At 55.7% G+C, this 17955-nt stretch overlaps 2 protein-coding genes across 3 annotated transcripts; one reads left to right on the top strand and one right to left on the bottom strand.

The window, feature by feature from the left end:
* The first annotated feature begins 2844 nt into the window (after positions 1 to 2844).
* AP1S1 (adaptor related protein complex 1 subunit sigma 1) lies at positions 2845 to 8842 on the top strand. The gene is made up of 5 exons (XM_038539213.1): positions 2845 to 3003; positions 4740 to 4918; positions 5570 to 5678; positions 6691 to 6828; positions 8076 to 8842. Exons 1-5 carry the CDS (start codon positions 3001 to 3003, stop codon positions 8121 to 8123), a joined length of 477 nt encoding a protein of 158 aa, XP_038395141.1. The 5' UTR covers positions 2845 to 3000; the 3' UTR covers positions 8124 to 8842.
* Positions 8843 to 9745: 903 nt separating this feature from the next.
* Positions 9746 to 12831, bottom strand: VGF (VGF nerve growth factor inducible). Of its 2 annotated transcripts, none has more exons than XM_038539211.1 (2): positions 12639 to 12831; positions 9746 to 12133 (listed from the first exon to the last, which is right to left on the bottom strand). In XM_038539211.1, exon 2 carries the CDS (start codon positions 12111 to 12113, stop codon positions 10260 to 10262), a length of 1854 nt encoding a protein of 617 aa, XP_038395139.1. In that variant the 5' UTR covers positions 12114 to 12133; positions 12639 to 12831; the 3' UTR covers positions 9746 to 10259. The 2 variants fall into 2 exon arrangements, with proteins under 2 accessions (XP_038395139.1, XP_038395140.1); XM_038539212.1 differs by lacking the exon at positions 12639 to 12831 and adding an exon at positions 12260 to 12411.
* Positions 12832 to 17955: the final 5124 nt, after the last annotated feature.

Here is a 17955-nt window from a genome sequence, read left to right as displayed (position 1 = left end):
GAGGTCTTGGCCTAGATACCACACCCCAAAATCACATCAGTGCCCCCACCCTAACCTTCAGTGGCCACAGGACATTGCCATTGGTACTGCTGCATCGGTACCCTAAATTTTGATCCTCTGGCCCTCTGCCAGAGTCTTACCTCCCCCTCATCACCTCATTCATTCCCAGACCAAAGTCTGGGCAGATGCACGGACTGGCAGACATGCCAATGTCGTGGACACAACGAAGGCTGCAAAAGTGAATGTCAGGAAACTTCACATGCTTCCCTGGGAGGTTGTCCTATCTCCCCTTAGACTCTTTTGTTGTTGTTGTTTGTTTGTTTGTTTGTTTTGTTGTTGTTGTTTTTCCCCCTTAGACTCTTAAGGTGGGATTCCTGAACCCTAGAAGGAGGGGTTAAAGCCTGGGAGGTGAAAGAGAATAGCAAATACCTACCACAGAAAGTATTCTAACTGTCCAGACTATTAGGAACAGCACATGGTAAGGTCTCAATTGTTCAGTTAAAAAACAAAACAAAACAAACATGGCTACTAATGACATAATCGGGGAACTATGGACTACTTAAAAAATGTGCAAAAAGTAGGTGCAGGGGCGTGTGGGTGGCTCAGGTGGTTAAGTGTCTGGCTCTTGATTTTGGCTCTGGTCATGATCTCGGGGTCTTGGGATAGGACCCTTTTTTAAAAATGGATGCAGAGAGCATCACAAGAGGGAGAAACACAGACCGTAAAATCATAGGGATGAAAGGTTTCAGGCCATCCCTCCAACCTTACTGCAGGAACCACTGCTACAACCAGATAAGAAATGGCCCGGGGAAGTTTCAGCATGGTTTGTAGGGTGACAATACAGGTGCCATCTGCACCTATAAAAGTGAATCTCCCCTCCAGACTTATCTTTGACTCTTCCTTCTCATTTACTTAGATGAGCTATCAACGTCAGTTGATTGGCCCATTACAGGCATCTCTCCAACTTGTCCCCCTCCATTTCATCTTTGTGCCTAGATTCCCAAAGATGATCTTCCTGCCTTCCATTTATCCTTTCAAATTGTCCCCCTCATTGCTATAAAATTAACTTTCTTAAAACTGCTCTCACCAAGTTATTCACCAGCTCCCGCAACCGTAATGACTCCCAACTGCCCTGTGCATGAACTCTGAACTCCTCCTCTGCAGACACAAGCCAAGTGGGATCCACTAACTCAGAGATTCGCTACATTCATCAGTTGCTAACAGTGAAGAGATCTAGTCCACCGACTTCAAACTAGTATGAACCACTTGAAGTCTAGGACTCCACATGAGCAAAACCTGCATTTCTAACAATTCTCTCATGAATCTTCTCTTTTCTGCAGCGAGGCATACCACGTTGAGACAAGGAATTCTAGAAAGTATCAGCTTTCCAAGGAGTGTAGGAGTTCACATCTCTAGAGCTTCCAAATTTCCATGCGCTGTTGCTCAGCTCTCTGCTTTAGGTTTCTGCCTCACGGCTCATTACTTCCTTACCTACAACCTCCTCTCCCGTCCAGTAGCACATCTCTTTTCATCCCTTTTGCCTTCTGCCCCTTCTACAACACCTCCTTTCCTTCTTTTCACTCAGTAATGATTTATCCTTCCTAACTCCAACAGCGGGCTCTATCCATCTTATTCTTGACCTAAAAAAAGAAAAATACCAAGATAGTTCAGCCAACCTCTAAGTCACCGGCAAGCTGAAGGTATAGACAGAGGAGAAAGGAGACTGATGAAGAAAAAGAAAAAGTAGAAGTAAGAAGCTGAGAAAGGGAGAAAGTGAACAGCGATATCATCGAGTGTTGACTATCCAGGATACTTTCTATACATCCTCAAAACAGCCCTGCAAGGCAGATATGGCCATCCTCAGTTTTCTAATAAGGAAACTGAGAGCTAAATGACTCACCTGAGGCCAAGCATCTATTAAGGGTCAGAGGCCACACTGCATCCCAGGCAAATTAGGCCCCCTGTCTTGCAAGGATAGCATATTACTTCAATACTTAAGAAAGAAAAAAATACTATAAAATGGAGACAAGGTGAGGCCTTACCAACAATTGCTTCAAGTGCTACTCAAAAGCAATACCGTCATTTTCAACATGAAAAAATGGAAGATTTTCTCTTATCCCGACGTGCCAACCACTTTACTTGACCGCGAGGAAACACACACGCGCACAGGCGTGCGTGCTCACATGTGCACGAAAAGTCCATGTTGCAATTCACAGCCTCATTTTTACACTTGTGTCCAGGTGACACCTGTCTCTTTTCAGTTTCGACCGGTGCTACCACCGGAACATCTCAAAGAGACTCTTTTCGGCTCATGCGTGCTCCTCCCCACCTTTTCCTCGCATCACTTTCATGTCAGCCCCTCCTTTTCTTTTCTTTCCCATCTCCTTCATTACCTACACATTTCTCTGACTTCAGGCGAGTGCCGCATCTAGCAGGTTCTCGGTGCGTATCTATTTTGGACTCCATACTTAGGTCACGTCAGCCCCCCCCACCCCCCCATCACCACCACGCTTTGTCTAGTCTTCCTCAAGTCAGGGCTCCCTCCCCACATCCAGTTCCCACTCTGAGCCCTTTCCATCGCCCCCGCCCTCCATCAGTCCTCCCTACTGCCTCATAAACTCCAATGGTCGTCCCCTCCACCTCTCATTCCTTTTCCCGCCTTTTTCCCCCCAAGGTTCCGAAGCGCGAGGACCTCATTGTCCTCCTCCCCCATCCTCCAACCTGCCCACCAGACGGCCTTGTTACCATGACGACAGAGCTACTCAAAGCTGAAGTCGAGGACCTGGTTGCCATGGCTTCCGCTTCTCCGCCTCCAGCCCCGCCCGCGCGCCCCGCAGCGCTGGCGCCTGCGCAGTCCGCCCCTCCAAGGGCCTCCGAGCCGGGGCGGGATGGGGCGGGGCTTCAGGCAAGAGGGAGGGAAGGAGGAGAAAGGGTAAGAAAGGGAGTGGAGCTGGCGCGTACGGTGGCCGAAGAGGGTCGCGCCGAGCCGGAGGCTGCAGGATGGTAGGCTGTGCGGAGAGGGAGGGGAGGGGGAACCGAGGGGCGTGGGCTGCACCTGCGGGGGTCCTCGGGGGCCGCCCTCTCTTCCTACGGTCCTCGGAGGCCCCACGTACCCGGGCGGGGGGGCCAGCCGGCCTCGGAAGGAACAGCAGCTGGAAATGGCTTTAGGGAGAAGGGGCGGGGAGGAGGCGCGTTTGTGGGGCGAGAGGGGGCTGACTAGGGGCGGCGGGACCGTCCCGAGCCTGGCTGGGGGAGCGCGCGGGTGGCGGTCCGAGGGGTCCCGACCACTCACTCCCGCAGGGAGGTCCGCCCGAGGAAGAGGGGCGCCGGGGCCTGCCGGCGGCGGGGGGCGGCGGGTCACAAGACCCTCTGTTCGGGTGCAGCCCAGAGCAGAGGCTGTGTGGGAGGGGAGAGTTTCCGGGTCCGAGGAGTGGACGTCCTGCCTCGGTTTATCGCAGGTGGGAAAGCCAAATGGACGCGAGGTCTTGCTCTCCAGGACCCAGGCTTCGGATCCCCAGACCCCGTGCTCTTGGCTCTCCGTCCCCCACCCCATTCTCTTTCCGGAGCCCAGGCCTTCCGTCTTCCTGCTGGCTTCCCGCTTCCCCGCCCCCCAGTCTCAGACACGCAGGGCTCCCAAGCGCCCCTCTGCTGCCCTCCCGTCACGCTAGCAGCGTGTCCCCTTCCCCACCACCCCAAACCCTTGATTTCTGATCTAGCCTCCTAAGCAAGTACTGTGTCAAACACCCACGGATTCCAGCCGTGGTAATGTCCAGGGAGGAGCTAACTCCAGGATGTAGCCTGGACCCCCTGGAACTGAAAGCTGCGGGTGCACGGGGTAGTGACGGCTCCTCACTCCTCCCCACTCTACTCAGCGTGCACTTTGTTTCACAAAGCTTCGGGAACCACCCTGGGTGATGGTGTCCTTAACCAAGGAACTGAAAGGGAAATTGGTCACCTGGTATCTGAAGAGGAGTGGGGGCATAGCAAGAGGCACCCGAGAAGGAAAAAAAGAGAGGACTGTCAGTGGCCAGAGGCCTGGATGGTTGAGGAGAGGAGAGGGTGGAATCTACCCCTGGGCATATGACTAGCACTGGAGGGCAGTGTATTGGGGATATCCACAAGGGTGTATGGCCAGGATGGGGTGGAGAATTGAAGTAGCTTCTGGAGAGACAAAATCCTTCATTTCGGGATGGTGGTGGATAGAAGGACCACAGAAGAAAGCAGACATCTCTTTGACTTCATCTATGAGCTGCTTGTCACTGTGCTGGGCATTTGACTGACCTTTGGAAGGCAGAGGTAGGAAACAAGAGATGAAGGCATGATAATAGTGACACCTATTGTGTTCCAATGCTTACCATGTGACAGGCACAATTGCATATATCAACTCATTTAATCCCTCCAAACAGGTAGGTACTTATATTACATCCATTATACAGACCAGGAAACTGAGGCCCTGAGAGGTAAAATAATTGCCCAAGGCAAATTTCTCAACTCCTGGAGCCAGGAGGATTTGAACCCAAATGACAGACTCCAAAGCTCAGACATGCCCCCAGAAGTAAAGGCACCTGCTGGTGGGGATACTCAGAGTTGACCAGCAAGGGCTGATTTTTGAAGCCAGTGGGAGCTGTGAATGGACAGGGGTTAGCTGCACTTGTAGGACGCATGTATGACTGTGTTTATGGAGTAAACAAAACCAGGGAACAGAATCTCTGACCCTCAGCTCTGCCCCTGCCCCCTAGATGCGATTCATGCTGCTGTTCAGCCGGCAGGGAAAGCTGCGGCTGCAGAAATGGTACCTGGCCACATCAGACAAGGAGCGAAAGAAAATGGTCCGGGAGCTTATGCAGGTTGTTCTGGCTCGCAAGCCCAAGATGTGCAGCTTCCTGGAGTGGAGGGATCTCAAAGTCGTCTATAAGAGGTGATTTGCCGCCTACTTTCACAGCTATCTGGATCCTGCTTGGTGGGGGTCTGGCGGTGGTTCAAATGGCTGAGAAATAAGGTCAGGGAGAACAGGGAGCTAAGGACATCTGGAGGTCAGTGATGGACTCCAGCTTCCTTCAATTTCCAAACTTACCTTGAAGAAATTCTTTGTTTTGCTCCCCGTTTGTTTTGCTCATGCCTGACACCTACTTTACGCACATACCTCTGTCACCAAGGCCCTATCCTGTTCATCGTACGTGTCCCTTGCAGCCTCCCTCATTCGACAGTGATAGATCCTGCACCACCTTTCCCCAAACACACACACACGCACACGCACGCGCACACAGACACACCCTGTCCAGTTCCTTCTCTGAGCAGGTGGATTACTTGGCTCAGGTTTTTGCTGAGTCAAACTGAACAGGTCAGAGGGCAAAGGGAAAGAGCTTGTGTTAGCCTCCGTTTGTGAGAGTCACCAAGAGACGGAGTGAGTTGTTACTATTTGCATACCCTGGGGCCACCCCGCCTATGTCCAATGGACACCAGACCCTGCGCTGGGAATGAGGAATGGGAGGTTTGGGTGCAAGAAGCCTGGATCCTGAAGCAGATGCAGCAGCGCCTCCAGCTACCCCACGTGTGCCCCTGTCCTCAGATATGCCAGCCTCTACTTCTGCTGTGCCATTGAGGGCCAAGACAATGAGCTCATCACGCTGGAGCTGATCCACCGGTATGTGGAGCTCCTGGACAAATACTTCGGCAGTGTAAGTTTCCCCACCCACGCTGTTCGTACCCAGCAGTCCCCTCTTCCTACCAAACCCCGGGACCCTTCTAGTCTCTGCCTGGAAGATTTAGAAGAGGCAGAGTTGGAGTAGTGAGAACAGTAATTAATTCCCTTCTTTAAACCATAAGCCTATTAGCCATATCCCTTAATCAGCCCAGGGGAGGGGTGTGCACCAGAATCAGTCCATCTAGAGCTCAGCTCAGAAGTCTCAAAAGGACGAAGACCACATTCAGATTTTATCACTGGCTCCTGACTTGACTTTGCATTGGATTATTCTGGAGTGTTGGGGGGTTTTCTTGGTTTTTGTTTTTTAATCAGTGATGCCTGGGTCCCATGCCCAGCAATTCTGGGTTAACTGAACTGGGGTATAGCCTGGGCATTGATAGTCAGCTCAGATCTTAGATGGGGAAGAGTAATAACTCCATCACATATACCCCACTTAACAGTTTACAAAGTGCTTTCAGGTTCTTGTGTCTGCTCCTCGTTTAATACTGTGAGTAGGTGTTGTTATCTCAATTTTCAGATGAGAAAACAAACTCAGAAAAATGAAACGACATGTCCATCTAGCTGCGTAGTGGCAGAGCCCTGCTTGGAACTCAAGTCTTTCTGCCCAGGATCTAGAATCTCTTCCTTCCCTGCCCTGTAGTGCCCAGGGAGAGAGGCTAGCCTGGCCCCTATGGGAACAGTGTCACAGATTTTGGGGGGAAAAGCAGCAGGAACCACAGTCAAGGGTAGATTAGGGCAAGTAATATTCCATGTTCACAGAGAAAAAGGCAAGAGGAGAGAAGGAAAAGTCAAGGTACTAAGGCCTAGGGATTGGTGGTGGTGGCGGAGGGAGGGAGTTGATCATAGACCTGGGGCAAGAGCAGGAGGTGGGAGAAGTTGTCAAGAAGAACGTGGAGCCATGATAAGGAAAGAGGCAGGCGGCTAGGGTGCAGGTGGGATGCAAATGCCCCTTGACACTCAACTCTGCCTTCTCTCTGTCCTCCCAGGTGTGCGAACTGGACATCATCTTCAACTTTGAGAAGGCCTACTTCATCCTGGATGAGTTTCTGATGGGGGGTGATGTCCAGGACACCTCCAAGAAGAGTGTGCTGAAGGCCATCGAGCAGGCTGACCTGCTGCAGGAGGTACGGGCCCAGGACAGTGAGGAGGAGGAAGCATACCCTCCCTTCCCTGGACACCTTGCCTGCCACCCATGGCTGCCCCCTTCCAGCCGCCAAGGGGGCCCCCCTCCCTGTGGTGTCCCGCCCCCACGGCGCCCAGTTGGCCAGCTTGCCCTCAAGCACTGACTGCTCAGCATGGGAGGTCCTGGTGGCAGGTAGCCTGCCTGTGCCAGCTCTCCCTCCTTCCCCCAAGACCCAGGGTGTTCATCCCAGCCAAATCCTCTGTGTCCCATCCTTCTCTGGGCATTTAGGACTGCTCAGGGAATTGGAGAGGGGCACTTGAGAGATAATTCTTTTTTCCCTGGTGTCTCCCCCACCCCCTTTTTAAACACACAAGGACACGTACACTCAAAAGCCTCTGCTCCACAGAAGCAAAGGGCTGCGGGGGTTTGGGGGTTGCGGTTGAGGGTGCCTGGCTGTTGGTTCTCCTGCTATCCAACACCCCCGCCCTCACCCCATTACTGCCTGCCCCCTCTCTGCTGTGCCACTGCTGAGACTTGGTGCAGGGAGATGAGTCACCGGAATCTGCAATGACAAGCAAGCTGGCCTGAGCTGGCTCTGAGGAGGGGGAGAGATGGGGGCTCATCTCTGCAGAAGGAGAAAGGGCAGAATTGAACTTGCCACTTCACTGGTCCAACTTCCCCTTCACACACACACACACATACACATGCACACACACACAGTGCCTGGCACATACACCTACCCCTGTTACTAGAGCTCTGCTCAGACCCTAATGACTCATTTCTCTGCAGTATGGTTCACTTTCCCTCAGGGATTTGATGCCAATTTATTACTCCCTGCCCCCACTCTGAATACAAGGACCCGGCCATCTGGCACCTGGTACCCCCAATCTCCAGAAAGCAGGCTTCCCACCCCTCAGCCCCAGCTTCATTCCCTTTCCCCCTCAGAGACCAAGAATGAGCCCCCTGCTCCCCAAGCTTCTGGTTTTAGGTTTTCTGGGTGGTGGTGGACTCAACCAGAACCCCCTCCTTACCACAGTTGGCTCTAGAGGGTAGTCCCTGGAGACTGGGCAGCTCCCCTGAAGGGTCCCTAGCTGTTCTAACCTTGAGCTCACTTTGGCTTTTCTCTCCCCTCCCTGTGTCTCTCTGTACTACCCCCCCCCCCCCCCCTCGTGTGACTGTCGTTGTCTTGCCCACATTCCTTGTCTGCCTGTCCTGGTGTCTCTGCGTCACTCTCTGTCCCTGCCTCAGGAGGATGAGTCGCCTCGCAGTGTGCTGGAGGAGATGGGTCTGGCATAGCCCCCCCCCCTCCCGCCTGGGCCTCGTGGAGCTGTGGGGAGCTGGTGGAGAGGCAGGGCATGAGTGCCCCTTTTCTTGGTGGGACCCAGCTGCCCCTCCTCTGCTGCCTCACCTTCTTTCGGAGTGAGCTGTGGGCTTGGGACCCTCAAACATTCCTTCCCTCCACCTGTATCTCCTCTTTCCCCTCTCCCCAATGAAGGTTTTAGGAGGTAGGAAAATGTGACCAAAATGGGGGTGCTATTTGGCTTTCATTCCCTGCCTTTGAAGAACTAATGTTACCTAAAACTTGTTCCCCTCCCTTCTAACTGTAAATATATAAATACGTCAGGTTAAAGGGAAAAGGTTTTCAGGGCTCTTCTCTTCTCCCTTGCCCCATAACCTACCTCCACCCTGCCCCAGTAGCCAGCCAGGGCAGCTTCTCTGCCTGGGGTGCAGGTGGGGGGGATTTCTGAGTACTGAGAGTCCTCATCTACCCTCTTCGTCCTCGGTCCTCGGCCGCAGTGGGGACTCTGTCCAGTGCCAGGGGAGGAACAACATGGTTAATTTTTTTCTAACCTTACCACTTGAGGGAAGTGAGGGTTGGGGGAAGGGCAGGCTTTATGGGAGACTGTCCCTCCTTCACTCCATGTTCTGGGTGAGGCAGGAGCTAAGGGGTGGGGTGTGGGAAGCATCTGACTTTATTTCCTTTCTTCTGAAATAAAAGGAAAAGCATTTCTGGACTTTGCCTGCTTAGGTTCTGTGAAGGAATGAAAGGACCCTGGGATCAGCACTCATGGGAACACTGCCCATTTACCTCCTCCGAAATAGGATTGCCAGAGTTAGAGAAACACACACAACACACACATGCACACACACATATAGAGGACACCTCATTCAATTAGAATAATAATATTTTTAGGATAAGGGTATCCTATACAAATAGATTCCTTGTTTATCAAAAGTGAAAATTTAACTGAGCTTCCTGTAATTTATTTGGCACCCCTATTCCAAAAGGATTTGTCAGTTCATTGCCTCTCTTGAACATGGTGCCTCCAGCTACCCAGCTGCCTTTGGCCAGGGTGAAACAGCTCCTGGGGACATGGTTTCACTCCTGGGAGGTTTCTTTGTGGAAGATTTCATTCAGCTGGTTTAGTTGTATTTGGAGAGAGAAACCAGGGGTTCAAGGGCATATCCAACCCTGTATGTTCACCAAAGTGTTTAGAAGTGGTGAAAAGCAGGGCGTCTCTGTAGCTGGAGGTTCCTCCTCCCTGTTGTAAAGTGCCCAGGACCAGGGAGTATAGGGGGCAGTTAAGGGAGGTGACAGGATGAGGTGGAACAGGGACTGTGAGGAGCCACCAGTACTAAGTGGCTGGAGGATCATGGATAGAACAGCTTTCTAAGTGTCCTGGAGCTGCCCCTCTCTGGGAACCAATGACTACCTCCACCACCTCCAAGCTAGAAGTGGAATTTAGGCTTTCTTAACAGGTACAGGCCATACTCTGCTCTTAAATACGGTTGAAAGTGGTTCCACCACCCTCGCTTTTGAACAGAAGGAGTTGGTTGTTGTGGCTGGCGCTTCCCTCACCGCCCCTTGGGAAGGACCACGGAGGCCCAAGGGGACGGGTGAATAACGGAGAACAAAGTCCTAATAAAATAGTCACTTTTATTTCTTAGCAAAACTATTTCCTCCGTGAGGGGTATTTACAACAGAGAAGGGAAAGAATAGGTAAATTCACAGCGATCTGGAGAGGGCGGAGAGGCTCCTGGGAGGCCCAAAGGGCGGGAGACAAACACTTCTTCACACAATTAACTGGAACAGCTTTTTCCGGTTTTGGACGGGGACGTCCCTAGAGGGACTAGGTAGGGACAGAGGCCCGTAGGGGGGGAGGGAATTCGCTCAAACCACCCGCCCGTCTGGGGTGGCCCCGGGGGCCTCCTCGAGGGAGTTTGGGGAGTTCGGGCTTCGAATCCAGGAAGCGGTCTGACAGGTCCCAGAGCAGCCCGGGGGCGGGGCGACCCAAGGGCGGGGGCGGGGCCGGGAGGCGGCCGGGGGCGGGGCAGGGGGAAGCATGCAAACATCGAGAGGGGAGGGGTGTAACACGGAGGGGGGGTGGCAGCTCGCGCTGCTGCGGCGCGCGGGGGCGGGACCCGGGCAGGTCACGGGCGCCGGAGCAGCACGTGCTCGATATAATTCTCCAGCTCCTCCTGCTCCTGCATCCGGCGCTCCTCCGCCTCCGCCTCCTCCTGCGCGCGCCGCGCCTGGGCCTCCCGGCCTGGATAGTGATGCGAAGGCGGCAGGGCGTGGTGGTAGTGGCGGCGGCGCGAGGTGGCGGGCGGCTGCAGTGTCCGCGGCCGGATGTAGTTGGGAAAAGGGTGGTAGGGCCCGGGGGGAAACAGCTCGTCCTCCTGGCGATCCCAGGGTGGGAGCACCTCGTTCCAGTCGGGCAGCTCCTCCCGGCCGGGGGCGGGGGCAGGGGGCGGGGGCTGCGGGGAACGGACGTGGGTGGGGGCGGGGGCGGCCCGGGGGTGCGGCACGGGCTCGGGAGGGGCGTTCTTCTTCCGCTTCCGCTTCTCCTCCACCTCCTCGATGATGCTGACCACGTCGTCTGCGGGCAGGTGGAGTTTGGTGGACAGCTCGATGAGGCTGTCGATGGTCTGAGGGTCCATCTCTTCGTCGTCGTCCTCCTCCTCCCCGCCCTCCTCTGCCCCCTCAGCCTCCTTACGACGGTGGCCGGGCATCTCTTCCTGGGAGCGCTTGTCCTCGGCTCCGGCTTCTCCGTCCTCCTCCTCTGCGAACAGCAGCGCGTTCTGCCGCGCCCTCTCCGCCTCCTCCGCCTCTGCCTCCGCCTCCGCCGCCTCCTCATCCTCTTCCCCCACCCTCTCCGCCCCGCCGCGTCGCTCCTGCTCCGCCTCCGCATCCTCCCTCACGCTCTCTCGCTCCTCCTCCTTCTCCTGCAGCCCCCGACCCCCAAGGCCGCGCTGCCGGGCCCCGCCCTGCAGCAAATACTGGAGCAGCAGGTCGGAGGCGAGGTCCGCCAGCCGCTCTTCCTGCGCCGCGGCCTGCCGTGTGGCCTCCGCCTGCCGCCGCCCGGCCTCTACCTGCGCCAGCCCTTGCTGTAGAAGGCGTTCCCCCGCTTCAGAGCCGCCCAGGAGTGAGCTCTCCGGACGGCGCGCCTTGGGGAAAGGGGCACCCAGGCTTTGGTACGCCTTGGAGAGGGGTGCCAATGCCTCACCTAGATGTGTTTTGGGGGAAGACACTCCTTCCCCGAACTGGTGGGCTTCAGGAAGGGGCCCACTCTCGGGCATACGCGCCTGGAACTGCGGGGGAGCTGGGGGTGGCAGGGGCGCGCGCTCCGGGACGCGCGCCTGGAACTCTCCCCAGGAAGCGCGCCACACACGCTCCGGCCCGGGGCTCTCCAGGTTGACTCGGGTCAGCGTGTGCGTGCGAGTTTCCGTCTCTGCTGCCGCTGTCTCTTGCTGGCGCTTGGCGCTGCTCGGACTGAAATCTCGCAGTTCCTGGAGCAGGGAAGCTAGCGCCTCGAGCTCCTCGGAAGGGTCGCCAGCCTCGGGACCATTCTCCTGAGTCTGAGGGCGAGGCGGGGCCACAGGTGCCTGGGTCTCTGGCGCCGGGAGGCTGTGGGTCTGGCTGCGCACCGTCTCAGTCAGCAGAGCTTCTGCTGCTTCTTCCTTTGGCCCCTGCTGGGAGCCACCGGGCGCCGGAGGCGAGGCGGGGCGGTCAAGTGCCTGCAGCAGCACCGCGGCCAGCGCCCGGGGATCCACGCCCTGGAAAAGCTCTCCCTCATCCTGAGGCTCAGAATTTCGAGCCGTTCGGACCTCTGGGGCGCTAACATCCTTCGGCCCGGGCACTGAGTCCCCAGCTACCGGCTCTTTATGTTCAGAGCTGAGGGGAGGTGGCTGCGCCTCAGGGTGCCCTGGGGGCGCTGCTCCCAACCCCTTGATCAGTAGAAGGAAGCAGAAGAGGGTGGCAGCCGGCAACCTGAGCGATTTCATGACCAAAGGACTGCCGGAGACTGAAAAATAGAAGGGACCAAAGAAAGAGAGGGTTTCTGTAAGAATTTTCCGCTCTCTGTATCTATACCCCCTTCCCCCACCTTTAATCAGGAAATCCAGGGCTTCCCTCATCCCCCTAACCTTACCCAGAAGAGGGACGTTTAGGAGCAAAGGAGGAAGATGTTGTGCCGATCTCTGGAGTCGTGTAAACGGGAAAACGTCCGCAACCCGCGCTCCCCCCCCAGTGCCTCCTCGCCCCCTTGCCTAAGCCATCTCACTGCCAGCGCCCACGTACTAAGCAGCTAAGATAAGGGGGGGAAATCTCTGCTCCCTCCCCACAGGACTCCCCGGATGGTGCGTGGGCGACTTCAGCAGCAAGAGAAAAGCGGCGACTCCCCCATTTACCAGGGACCCTTACCGGGGGCTCCCCGCTGTGTTTTTAACACCCCCATCCGGGAGGAGAGAGAACCCTCCCTCACGCCCACGGCTGCCGAGGGTTTGAGGGATGGACAGCGGAGTATTTACCAGCTGGTGTCACGAAGCGGGAGGTGGAGAAGAGGGTCGGGGCAGGGTGGGGACAGGGGAAGATCGGGACGCGTCCGCCTCGGCTCCGAGCAGTGGCTGGGATAGGAGCGACGGTCGAGTTCTGGCGTCCAGTGGGTTGGGCTCAGCTGGGTCCGCGCGGCTCTGGGCGACTCGCTCGCTCCGGCTTCAGCACGCTGGACAGCGCCCGCGCCGCTGCCGCCTTATAAAGGGGAGAGCGCAGGGTCACGTGGGCTTGCCCCGCCCCATTGACGTCAATGTTCATTCATGGGGAAGCGGGCGGGCGCCTCGAGGTGGGGGGCAGCCCGGTGATTGGAGAATGTGTTCCTCTCCCGGCCCGCGCCTGCGCGCCGGGAGCCTCGGCTGGAGGGGCGTGCGCTAGCCGAGCACCGGGGAAATGAATGAATGAATGAATGAATGAAATCGCTGAGGCGGGCGGGGCAGGGGGCTATGAATGAATGAAGGAGGGACGAGGAGAAACGGATGAATGAATGAATGGGAGAGTGAATGGAAGGGTGGATGCAGAGACGTTGCAAGGCGGGAGGGTGGGTTACAGAGCAACTTGCAGCTGCGGGAGCCCGCGTCGCTGAGCCGAATATGATGGGGGCACTCCCAGAGTCTGACTGGGCATCAGTAGGAGATCCATACTGGGGAGGGGGAGGATAAGGATTCCAAAGCCGAGGAAGGGGCTGGACTCCCCATTCCCCGACCGCACGCACGGTCCTGGGGAACACACCCAAGGACGGCGTGAACCCCAGAGAGGAGGGACTGATCTGCGCGCCTGCGGGCGCTGTTCGCGGACCTGCGGTGCGGGGTTCCGGCCCTGGGCCGGGGCAGATGGGTGAATCTTGCGGTTTTGGTAATCCCGTTGGAAAGGGTCCGAGTCGGAAGAAAGGGGAAAGGCTGAGGATGTGTATGCCTCTATGTCGTGTCTGTTCACAGTCGGTGCGTGTTTGGAGAAAAAGGTGTGTCTGTCCTTCTGTCCAGCTCACTGTAGCGTATGTTGGTGCCCCGGCTTGCTCCTTGTCAGCCCACCTCTCTGCACCTTCCTCCTGCTTCTTTCCCTCCCTCTGCTTCCCCCCAAAGGACGTTTGGAGGGCGAGAGCAGACCAGGTGGGGAGGGGGTTGCGCAGGTTGGGGGGGTGACTCAACTCCAGCTCTCTCCACTGCTTAAAGGGAAGGTTTGAACGCGTTGCGGAGGGGTGGGGGTGGGTGTGCAACGTCAGAGATAGCCCCTCTCTACCACCAGACCCCTTGTCCGTATCTCCTGCCAGAGGCGTTGGGGTTGGGGGCTTGGACAGCTGGGGGGGGGCGATGACGCACAGATTGCGCAAAGAGAATCCATCAGCGAGCCGGGTCCAGTGAAGGGAGACCAGCCCGTGGGCGGGGGTTGGGGGGAGGACGGAAATGGGGAGGGGGCAGGGGAGCAGCCACTGCAGGAATGAAGGGGAGGAGGGAGGCTGGAGGGGGCTGCGGTGCAGGCAGAGAGCTGTGCGGGGGCGTGGGCAGGGAAAGGGGGGAGTGACAATGACACATGCCAGACACACAAGAACTGCGGACACAGGGGTGCCTGTGGGCACACGCAGGGCACCCGCACCCTAAGATTCTGGAAACCGAGATAAGGGCTGTCTGTCAGGGGCGCAGGGACTCTTTCAGAGCCAGTCCTCAACCCCCTCCTCATCACTTCCTAGCACTGACCCTCCTTTGCTCTCTTTCTCTCTCTCTCTCTCTCTCTCTCTCACTGTCACACACACACACACACACACACACACACACACACTCACTCACTCACGTGCTTTCCCTCTATAGCCAGCAGTGGCTTCTCGGTTCCATCAGTGGCTCGACTTTCCCAGAAGAAAGCCCATCAGCTCTGCAGGGAAAGAGGTGGGGAGGAGTAGAGAGAGAGGAAAGAGAAGAGATGGGAACAGGAGAGGGAGGGAGGAAGGAAGAAATCTGGAACAGGTAGAAGGAACAGGCTAAAGGAGGAGGAAAAAAAAAAAAAAACACAGCACTGAGAACCAAGGTGACTGTGGAAATAGCAAAGAAAGCAGAGAGAGGAGGGGGCAGCCAACCCCAAGGCTGTGCCTCTCCTGCCACCTTCAACACACACACAACTATCTAGGACCACTCCTTAACCTGGGGGTTCTTCTTATTCCTCTTTCCCCCTCCTCTTCTTTTCCCCTTTATCTTCCCAGCCTGGTTACAGTGAGCAGTAGGATGGGGAGGGGGTCACGTTACCTTCCCGAGGAGGATGAATCAGAGAGATGGCTCAGACATCTGGAGGGGGGAAGGGAAGCCATACAAGAGAGAAGGAAGAGAGGAGGGAAAGAGCCAAGGGGGGCAGACTGAGAGGCTGATGAGGTTCACAACTAAGTGTGAGATGAAGGGAGACAGGCACCTAGAAAAACGGTTTGTGTTCCTGTAGGCTTTTGTACATGCACGAGCACCTATGTGTGTATGTACATATATATGCATGTGCGTGTGTGCACATGTGCAGAGTTCAATGAAACATATGGAGGGGAGAAAGGGAACAGGAAGACCAAGTGTGTATTTAATCAGATAGTGGATGGGCATGATAGTGTTCCACTTTAAATATGAAATATTCTCTTGCAATCTGTGTGGCCATGTTTTTGCCTATTTCCAGATATCTTTGTATGAGTGTCTGGGGTTTCCGGTACTTCTGAGTGTCTATATACCTGTGTGGTTGGTAGACTTTGAGTGCATCCAGTCTGGGGATCTGCTGATGTCTGAAAAGTGAGCCTGGCTTGATGTGTCAATAGTGTGTGTGTGGGTGGGGGGGGGGTTTTGTACACACATGTGTCTTTGTGCATTTCTCTGGATCCTTCCATGCTTTTTGATTTCTGTTAGAAGTTATGTGCATGTCTCCATGTCTTTGATCTTGGCTGCCCCTCCCCCACATTCACTATCTCTAGATTGCTGTGCAGTAAAGCCACTCATCTGCAGCCCCCAAGTTCCAGTCCTTGCCCCCCTGTTTTCAGAGTGTTCCTCCTTCCATTCTTCCCGAACTCTTCACCCCTTGCTTCCTCCTCTCAGCCCAGAAGCTCAGGGGAGCTTCTCAGATGCTGACATCCCAAGAATCTCAGTCAGCATGGAGTGGGGGACAGGGGCACCAAGGTGGATCCCGAGGCACTCAGGGCAATAGGCTTGGTGATTCCACAATCTGGGTCATGTCCGCATGGACTCTGAATCTCTGAGTCTGTTTCTGCCTCACTTTATCTCAGTTCCCTACCTGGGTCTGCTCATTCACACACACCCCACCTCCCAGAGATGTGCTGTGCCCTTCATACCCTGCTGCCTCTAGGGGTTTCTGGAACTGGGGACAGTTGCCTGAAATTGGTAGAGGAGGAAGATGGCAGGAAAGATAAAGAATGGAGAGCCAGAGCTGGAAAAGGCAATCCTGAGATGGAGACCTGGAGGGGATGCCTGATGTTTGCTCTGAGTTATTTGTATAAATCTTTCTCTCTGTCTTTGTTTCTGAATCTCTCATACTCTCCAAGAGGGCAGCAGGAAAAGATGGGGTCCAGTGGAGTAGTGATCCAAACTGAAGATTTGGAAAGCCAGGGGAGGGGGGAGAAAGAGCATTGTCTTTTCCCTGAGAAGCTTTGGAAGAGAAAAAGAGGGCAGGGACTTGGGGACCCCGCAGCTCACCGTCCCCCCATCTTTCCCTTCCCCCCACCGGTGACTCACCTCTGCAGCCTTTCATTGCGTCAGCCATTGGGGGACAGGCAGGGAGGGGGGCACTTTATGAGAGGGGCAGGGGTCTCCACTTTGACCTGAAAGAAGGTACTGATGGTCCCCCTGAAAATGGCCCAATTAAAAAGCATCATTGCCCTATCGCCTGCCCAGCCCAATTCAGTAGAGTGGGGAGGGGACTGAGGGGGGCTGGGGGCCACTGATGGGTCTGGGAATGATAAGTAATAATAAGAGGGCACTCACCCTGATTTTCAGTTCCGGGGTCCCATTCTCTCATGCCCCCACCCACTCCTGAGTGGGGGATGGGAGACCCAGCAAGCCGGGGGAGGGCAAAGCCGCAGAGATGAGTCACCAAGAGAATGAGAGAGAGAGAAAGAGACAGAGATGAGATGAGGGGAGACACAGAGATAGCTTCTGGAGAGATTGAGAAGGAAAACACACACGCCATGAAGGTGATAGCCACAAACTAACCAGAGAAAGCAAATTATGTACTTTCATAATCCTGAACCAGCCTCCTCCAGACCCACCTGTCACACACAAACATACTATTATTCAGAGTTACACTGATATTCTGAGACACACCCACTTACACAAACACAATATCACACCTAGCCTGGCAGTGTCATTCGGACACATGCTGAAGATGTGACCAGGGTAATGGAGATTTGCATTGAGAGCCCTCGTTCCTTTCACATGGGATGGTGGGAGGGGGTAAAAACCCTGAGGGAATGTGACTTCAAAAATCCAAGATGCGGTTTCAGGGACTCAAAGGCTACGCCTTGCACACACGACGATACACAGTTGTCCTACCTCCCCATCCACACAGAGTAACGTATCAAGCATCATCTTCATCAAAAAGCCCCTTGGAGTACCTGATTCTGGGGTACACCAGGCACGTTGTCCCGAATACATCCCACCCGGACACCCTGGGACTCGTACACACATGTACAGAAACGCAGACACACAAAGACGCCCATGGACACACTCACACGGACGGTAACCACCTTGCGCTGCCTCGCCTGCGTCCGTGCGTCCTGGCGCCCCCGCGTGTTACTTTTCGGAATCGCAGTCTCCGGCGCTCCGGAGCTTGGCTCCGGGGGCGGGGGGGGGGGGGGGGCGGTGCCCATGCTCCCTCCACCTCCTCCCCCTTCTGCGCGGTGCCCACCCAGGAATCCGGAAAGCGGGCGCGCTGGCTGAGAAAGCCCGAGAGTTGGGAGTTAGACGCCTGGATTGTGGGGCTGGGGGAGGCCGGTCCTGGATGCCAAGGGGAACTTGGGAGAGAAGCCCATAGAATTTGGGTAGCCCCAGACTCCCAGTTCCAGTGGAAAGCGAGACCCAGGCTTGTCAGGGCGCCGCGCAGCTGCCCGCCTCGCTTCTGAGCAACTGCTTCTTTCTGCCGCTTGGCTGGGGTGGGGGTGGGGGCGCGCAGCGGCCAGCAGCCCTCTCCAGCTCCAGGAAGTCATTAGCCCCATTGCCACAGGGCTTAGAGATCCTCTCTAATACAGGCTGCTGGGGAAGGGGGGGAGGATAATGCGTCTCATCCCTCCCCCACTGAGAAGTGAAACAGACACAGAGGGTGGGCTAA

Source organism: Canis lupus, chromosome 6 (genome assembly GCF_011100685.1).
Source record: "Canis lupus familiaris isolate Mischka breed German Shepherd chromosome 6, alternate assembly UU_Cfam_GSD_1.0, whole genome shotgun sequence".
Classification (NCBI taxonomy): Eukaryota; Metazoa; Chordata; class Mammalia; order Carnivora; family Canidae; genus Canis; species Canis lupus.
The sequence above is the reverse complement of the archived record's forward strand: the minus strand, read 5'-3'. Positions and strand labels throughout refer to the sequence as shown.

Excerpts from the sequence above, each read along its gene's own strand:
- VGF (XM_038539211.1), bottom strand. The coding sequence starts at position 12,113 with ATGAAATCGCTCAGGTTGCCGGCTGCCACCCTCTTCTGCTTCCTTCTA.
- AP1S1 (XM_038539213.1), top strand. Across the intron at positions 4,919-5,569 it reads CTCAAAGTCGTCTATAAGAG|ATATGCCAGCCTCTACTTCT; the intron begins GTGATTTGCCGC and ends CCCTGTCCTCAG. Across the intron at positions 5,679-6,690 it reads TGGACAAATACTTCGGCAGT|GTGTGCGAACTGGACATCAT; the intron begins GTAAGTTTCCCC and ends CTGTCCTCCCAG.